An 8262-nucleotide genomic window follows, 5' to 3' on the forward strand; every position below is an offset into this window, starting at 1 on the left:
CACACAGTGCACTTGGCTACTGTCATGCTGCTAGAGTGGGTCACGAGTTCTGCTACTAATGGAAAAGGAGTCAAGCACTGATAATGACAAACCATTTGAACAATAATCATTTTAAAGTGCTTTGTGCCTTAGAAAATGGTATATTCATGGTTACTTTGTTAATGTCCATGAAAAATAATAATAAATATTTCTTAAGGACCTAGACCCTAATTCTTTAAGCCTACTACAGGCCTGTGAGAGTGAAATAAGGGCTGTGTTGTCCAATATTTTATGTTTTTTAAAATTTTTATACAATTTTATATACAGCAGTGATAAGTTCATTCAGCAGTGTTTCTTGAAGCTATTAGTAAACATTTTCCTATCTGTAAGCTATAGACAAAACAATCAAGCTGACTGTTATTTTGGCCTCAGGAATTATGCTGTTGCATATTTAGTGATATTAGGTGTAGTTTCACTTTCAACTTTAATGAGAGCCAGAGTTGACCTTTTTTTCAAATGTACAGTATTTTTAGATTGTCTATGAAGTGATTCAGGTTTTTAAATAGTCAACCCATCTTGTAATTTTGACTGAATCTGAAAATATCCTGAGAGACTATTTCGTTTGATTTGAAGAAAGGCCAGATGGGAAGGTGTCCAGATGAGCTATATCTATTAGTCACCTATACAAGAACAGCTCAGGTTGAAAATTAACAGAAGCAGTACATGAGGTGTATAAAAAAAAAATAAAATAAAAAGTGAACTTGCCATAGAAAATAAATTACTTGATCATTTTATAAAGTAAGCAATAGTAAGAAGTTTTGATTGTTTGTATTTGTAGCATGAAGTCCACTACAGGTGGGTAGAATAATTAATTTCATTGTATTTTTCTATCATTCAAGAAAATAAATAGGGTTAATAATATACCACAGAGTTCCCCTTTATTTATCAGCCTTTGTAAAAGTACTATTCCCAAAGTTAGTTAATAGTAGTCAGTTTAAACCAGAGGGAAAAAAAGAAGAGGGAATCTTTTAGCTGAGATTTGAAATGAAGTTAAAATGGAAATTTGAAAACATGTTGAGGATGACTGCAGAGTTATGTCTGTACTTTGCCAGCTCCTGTAGATTTTTCAGGAAGGGTGAATATAGGCTGTTGTTCAATATAACTCTGAAGGGTGCAACTACTCAGAAAGCATAGATAGCTGAGGATGAAAATACAGCCTGGGGTGGTTTATGCTGTTTCAAAAACCTTTTTAGAAGAATTTAGAACAAAAATAACATGTAGCTAAACTGCCTAGAATTTACCAGGCATACAGACTGCTAGGTTGCTCCTTTTCCTCTGTTTCAGTGTTGTCAAGTCCAAGCAAAATACAAAACTAATGAATCAGATCCTAAAATATCAAGAGAATTTAATTTTAAATAATGACCTTTTGTGGATTTTTAGTTTTCCTTGTTATATTTTAGTTGTGAATATTTGCTTCATGGTTCAAGCATTAGTGGTGAAACCTTGTTTTTTAATGAAAAAAGAATGCAGCTAGCTTAAACAGTGTTTAACAGCTAGAGCTTTAAAAACAATGTATATCAAGGGATTTGTAATCATATAATGGCATTAAGCCATTAACTCTAATGATGTCACTAAACACAGTTCTAATAGAGATGAACACCACATAGGCATAGATAATAGAAGACAGTCTTCCAACGGCCTGTAATTCCTGCCCTGGTTCCCTGCTATTCCTAACCTCCAGAGATATAAAAAAATTATGCTCCAATTAGGTTTTTGAAAGGAAAACAGCAATTACTTCTTCATAGCCACAGTCGAGGAGATGGCCCTGCTGTGGAGTGCACTTTTCTTTTCCTACCTCACAGCAGGGAGGCAGAGTCTGTGAGTTCTCTCTTTGTGCCTGGGTAATGTGCAAGTCTTCTGTCCTGTTCTGTAGTGATTCAGGGAAAATGCACTGTGAGCCTAGGAGCTGTGAAAGAGATCCAGTATCTATGTTTTAAGAATTTAAATGAGTGGGAATGGGGTGCAGCACTTACCTTGAATTTGCTCTGTCTTCAGATTGCACAGGAGGCAACAGTAAAATGAGAATTTATTTAAACAGTCTGATCTAGCTAGTACTGTCACTAGGTTCAGACAGGTATGTAGAAGTCAAAGGAACCTCACACTTACAGCTGCCTAGATCAGCTATGGTATAGGTCAGCTTGTAGTTTTCTCTGTGTCCATACTGTCCAGCCAGCGAGCTGCTGTGTACACAGAACTAGGATATGGCTCATGAGCTAGATCATCCCCCCTGGCATAAATCTTCACTGAAAACACTTTTGAGTTCATCTGTAATTTTATGTCCACCTACTTTTTTGTATTTTTCTTGAGATTTAGCTATTCCCACTCAACAGGATTTTCTGTGACCCAGAACTCAGTCAGAATATTAATCTTGACACTTTCCTGCTATGTAACACACAATCCCCACTAAACTTTTAAAATCCTAGCGACTGTTGTACATGGATAGTCAGTCATTCAATTGAGATTTATATTTGTCTCAACCCAATTGTATTAACAACCAAAGAGCACGCTGTTGTGTGAACACTTCCTTCTGCTAGGTGACAGGTGTTTTAAATCTCACTGAGTAATACCGTTATGAACCGACATCTAAACTTTCCTTAGATTTTTGTTTTGAAAATCATGTCTTCTACAAGAATGTAAACAAAAATAATCTATGCATCTAATTCCTGAGTTTTAGAATAGGTAGCCACATGCTTTATCATGTGAATGGAGTTGCATTTCTTACAGTGACGAGTAGATTTTTAAAGGCAGATAGTCCTTTTGAGATGTGAACTTGCTTTCCAAAAACAACTTAAGCAAAGATTGTTGCTTGATATAATGTTGGATATCAGAAAGTCTAAGTTTTTTGATGTCAGATTAGAGATTTTTTTCCCTGACTATCCATTATTAGGTATTCTGAGAAAGCCCATGAAAATGTAAGCAAATAAAAAAGTAAATAATCATAAGCTAAGGTTTTTTCAGCCATAAGACTATATATAATAGGTAAAGATCTATGCAAAAGAGGGTATTGTCTCTTGAAGTTGCCACTTACCGTTGTGAACAGTGAAAAACCTGTAGAAATCCTTATTAAGCAGGTAAAAAATCTGTAGAAGGGCAGCTGGTTTTTTAATCCCCCAGTGCTGAAACAGAAGAGATCATTGAGGAGTTAGTAAGTTAGACAGAATGTATGGCAAGGCCTGGGCTTGACACTGAGATATTAACATCTAAATGGTGTTTTGAAGGTCTGAGAGGCTGAGGAGACAGACTTGTTGAAGCACATCATTGTAGTATTTTGTTCTTCTGTGGGATTTTTTTTTTTATTTTTAAAAAGGGAGATACAGGAAAAATGGGTTCATAGTAGTTTTGTCTGAACTATGAATTGCAGTTTGATTCAGTTAATGGCAGGGGTTCAACTCTACTTTCAGACATTTCTATTATATAAACCAATCTCAATTTAGTTGCAACTGCCTGACCCAGATCATGCTTAACCACATCCAAACCCTGTTTGGCAGAAATATTTTATTCCAAATGATATACTAATTTCAGAGATCATCCTGAACTTAATCACATGACTGTGTAAGACATTAATATTACAGAGTTGTGTCAATCATATATTAAGTAATGGTGGAAATGTCATAGAATAAACACATTGCTCTTCTGCAAAGATATTGGGAGAATTGAGCAATGATAGATATTGTAGAAGCAAAGGAAATGGCCGCAGTGTAGTGCTGAATGCCAAGTGCATTTGATACAAATATGTTGTTTTAGAAGTGAAAAAGGTCTTGATCTACTATAACTTGTAACAAATTTCTTCCTAATGCACTGGATAATTCAGTAACACACTTAAATGAGCAATCTCTTCTATCTGAAGTCACTAAGCACCTTTTCTCATGCAATAGCATGTATCTTCTCTGGGTTCATACCTCAGACATGTTGGCATATCTTAATTTATTTTCAATTCCTGTGGGTTTGTTTTTGTTTTTGTTTTTTTTTTTTGGTTATAACTCTACATAGCTATGTGGTACATTTTGCAGACCAAATTCTATACAAAGATTCCTGCAAGGTGTCTTTTATCTACCGCAGCCATCTTCTTCTGACCACTTGCCCAACATAGGATATTGCCATCAATGGGCAAACCAGCAGCCAAAGTCCTTTCTCCACTCTTAAATCATACACCAACAATCCAACATGCCAGACCTCTGGAGGGAGGAATAAGTCAATGCTTTCACTCACAGCATAGCGTGTGCAGAAGAGAGCAAGCTGACTCCAGAACCACACCATGGGAGATGGAAGGACCCAACTGATCAGTGCAATCATCTTGCCCCACCATCCTGGGAGTTCCACTTGCTATGAAGAGTTAGGGAGCCCTTAGTAGGGAAAACCAGGCAGGCACAACACATCCACTGTACAGGCAAACCACACAACTACACTAAGCAGAGTCAGTTCTTATAGAGGTGGTTTCTTGCCCCACCTCCAAGTTAATGTGGAAGGCAGGAGCACCTGATGGTGATCTCCTAATCAGTTCCTACCCAAGGCTGGGCAGACCCTGTGAGAAAAACAATCAGAAGTGCCCTGGTTGTGAGCATCATCCATATGCCAATTCTCACTCACGGCTGGGGGTTTAACCCCAGCACTTCAAGCTCTTATTTAATTTTGTTTGTAAACTAAATAAATTTTGTAAGCTCTGTCTAATGCATTGTAATAGATTTATTGTGAAAAAAGGTAGTGATGTAGGTGGAAAATCTAACCTAGCAAATTAAAAATAAGATAAATACATTTAACAAAAAGATTGCAGTTAGGCAGAATGTTTCATATTTGGAAATTGACTCTTGCAGGGTGTTATTTTTCTAAGAGGAAATTGATTTTTTAGCAAACAAATCTTTGATTTTTCAGGTGGAAAATCAATGAACTGGGAAGGAGGCATTCGTGTGCCAGGGCTTCTCCGTTGGTCTGGAGTGATACAGGCTGGTGCTTATGTTGATGAGCCAACCAGTAACATGGATATATTTCCTACCGTAGTCAAACTTGCCAAGGCACAGTTGCCCTCTGACAGGTATGTTCTGTAGTAATCTCTGTTTCAGTGAAAGCCTCATGAGTATTTTGTACATTCTCGTAATATTTATTAAGATAGAGGTGAATTTTTTGTGTTATTGCTTACATTAATCTGTTGTCACTTTTCATATTGATATACTGATCTATTTTACAGAAATGTTGTATGTAAATACAGCTTAACTGCCAAACAAGCACCAGCAACAAGAGAATACCACCAAGAGCAACATATTGTCAAATCAGGCCTAGAATTATTTACTAAAAGGAATAATGAATATACCAAAAAAGGCTTTGTTCTGTATGAGTGAGCATGGTAGAAAAAGGAACTGCAAGTGTTTTATTTTAAACTTTCTGAGCTCAGCCTTGGTCTGCTTAGTGCAACAAAACACATCAAAATGCTAGCTAGGCTTTTCTCACAGGTGTTTTTGTTGACTGTGAAAATAATCCCTTACAGAGTTTTGCAGCCTGATAAGAAAACCCATTGGACTTCTAAAATTCATAAGATGTTTTATTGGTGCTCCTACATCTCTGTGCTTTGTTTTGTCAGGAGGTACCCAGTCTCAGCAGCAGGGTTCCTCCACCTAAACTCTGTTGCCGTCCAGATCAAATAAGTGGAGAAAGCTGCTGATATATGTGTGTGCTTTGCACACATCTAGCATACACAAACGGCTTTTGAGTACAAAGTATCCAGAATCCATGTGGGGAAAAAACAGTGGGGAGCAGAGACACTGTGCTAATGATGATTCATTGAGTGCTTGAAGGAAATGGCAAAGCAGGACATGTGTAAGACATGAAAAATTAGGCAGGCTGGTCCCGAGAGATCCCCTACAAGCAGTACCTCTGTTGAACCTAAGCAGTTCATATTGCTCTTAATGTGGGCACATCTTAGGCACTTTGTTTTCGTATTGCTTGAGTGAAGACTAAACACTGATGTTTTATTTTGATCTCTGATAGAAATCCCAATATACTTGTGTAACTTCTGCTGGCAGGTTGCTCCACTCTGATTCGTTTGTATAGACTCAGTGCAATAACTACTGCTTCATGGTAGATCATGGACTAGCTTGAAACATATTCCATCCAGCAGATGAATTCTTATCACTCCACTGAATTATTGCTGAGAAATAAGAGAAATTACTGCAATTAGGATTCAGTCTGGGAGGAAGGTTAAAAAGGAGAGGAGGAGATGCTGCTAGTGGAAGAAGAAAAATAGGTCATCACAAAGGCAAGTCTCATAAAGTCCCTTGAAACCAGCAGTTGTGGGAATGCTGGAGTACTGGAGACATATTGCTGGAAATGACCTTTTCTCCATCAACAGGCTGTAGAACAGAGTGCATACAATAGACATGCATCTGTCCTGCTCTCAACTTGAAAGTCGGCAAGCCTGCAACGGCAAGAGAAGAGTGCATTACTTGGGCAAGAAAACAAGATAGGAAGTGGGAAAGACTTTAATTCCACAGACCCTCACAAATAAAGATGCACCTAGAAAGCAGAGTTAATTCCACAGACCCTCACAAATAAAGATGCACCTAGAAAGCAGAGTTAATTGACAACATAGTTTTAGAAGTTTTAGTATGTTTTCCTGCCCATCCTTTCAGAAAGGTCCTACTCAGAATGGTGCTGTTGCATACAATTGCTGCAAAAATTCTCGTAGTCATACGTAGCTCATGACTTAAAAAAGTAAAGTTAGTAACTGTCTTGTAGTTGCCCTAATATGAAAACAATATTATATGGTAAGAAAAATCACATAGACATTTTTGACCTTTTTTGAAAGTTTAAGATGTTTTTATGAGACGTTGCTCATGGTGCTTAAAACAGAATTGCCTGCTGATCTGTATATCAGCAGAAAGTAATTTCCTGTAAAACGTCTTGTAAAATTTGTAATTCACACCAGGTTAAATATGCAGATTGTTATTTCTCCCCTGCCAGCTGATTCCAGCGATTCAAAGGCTTAATTTATAGAAACATTTAAATACCTTGCTTATTTTATAACTCCCTTTTGATGTAAATTGTCTGCCTCTCCTTCAAAGTGTGATGAAAACTGTGTAGCACCACTTAGAGAATTTATATATATGTATGTCTCTGTGTGTGTGTGTAGTTGATAAACATATATTTAAATATCATTCTTTTTGAACTTTGAAATTACTACTTCTGTCTTAAATTCTGACATCTACAATTTCCTAGACAGAGTTCTTCCCATTACTTCTGGGAATGCTAACAGAGAACAACACCTCTCTTGTTTTAGGGTTAGCTTGACTAGACTACTCCCAAACAGCTTGAACAGTTACACCTGGAGGCCTGCGTTGTAGCAATTTATTCACATCTGTCTGGTCACTTTCTCAAAAATAGAAAAAAAAAAAGTTTATGATTAATTGAGGAAATGACGATTCCTCATGGCAAAATATAAAATTAAGGTTTCCTTAAATAATGTAAAAATGCAAGTGAAAAGCATCTGAAGACTTTTCTCTGGATTGACCAAATGAAGGTGGCCATTCAGATTTATTTTTTTAAGTAGTAGACGTGCAGAATGATAATATCTTCCCAGCAAAGTGAGATTTGTGTTATTCTTCTGATTTTGAAATCCTTTCTTTCTCAGAATTATTGATGGTCGTGATCTGATGCCCTTACTTCAAGGAAAAGTTACCCGATCCAAGCACGAGTTTCTCTTCCATTACTGTAATGCATATTTAAACGCAGTGCGCTGGCATCCAGGAAACAGTAAGTAAAATTGCCTCTTCACACTTTAAATATTTCATATAATTTTTATTGCAGCCAGAAAAGAATCACAAAAAGCCTTGGGCTATAATAACAAACAAATTGTTTAAAATATCTAGTCTTTTTCCTTCTCACTTTTCTTTTTACTAGAACACCTCTGTTCACTATTTTACTGTTTGACATTAGTTTATTCCTATGCACTAATGTAACATATCAATACAATACTGAGATCTATGGTATCTGAAACTATATATATTTTTTTTTTTAAACTTGCCTGAGAGAGCATCTGTGTTACAGAATGAAGCAGTCAAATTTAACTGTTACATCTTCCTAAAAACATATAGGCAATCAGGTTCCCTGAGAGTGCTCAACACCTTCTTTCGTACTTGTCCAATCTCAGATCTCCAAAAAAGCCTTTTCCATATAGACAATGCAATCATATTTGTAAAGATATTTGTTGCAGTCAGCTAAAGGTTTGCCCCTGTC

The 8262-nt window shown here is 36.7% G+C and overlaps 1 protein-coding gene across 1 annotated transcript in view; it reads left to right on the forward strand.

The window, feature by feature from the left end:
• Positions 1-7779, forward strand: part of LOC103776732 (steryl-sulfatase-like) — a gene marked incomplete at both ends in the record, with an annotated part of 39779 nt that extends 32000 nt beyond the window's left edge. Inside the window, 2 exons of the mRNA XM_008944256.1 lie at positions 4909-5068; positions 7658-7779. Of these exons, the coding sequence (XP_008942504.1) occupies positions 4909-5068; positions 7658-7779 (282 nt within the window). The remainder of the gene's footprint in view (positions 1-4908; positions 5069-7657) is intronic.
• Between the last annotated feature and the right edge of the window lie 483 nt (positions 7780-8262).

The sequence above is a fragment of the Merops nubicus genome, unplaced genomic scaffold, assembly GCF_000691845.1.
Source record: "Merops nubicus isolate BGI_N331 unplaced genomic scaffold, ASM69184v1 scaffold7447, whole genome shotgun sequence".
Classification (NCBI taxonomy): Eukaryota; Metazoa; Chordata; class Aves; order Coraciiformes; family Meropidae; genus Merops; species Merops nubicus.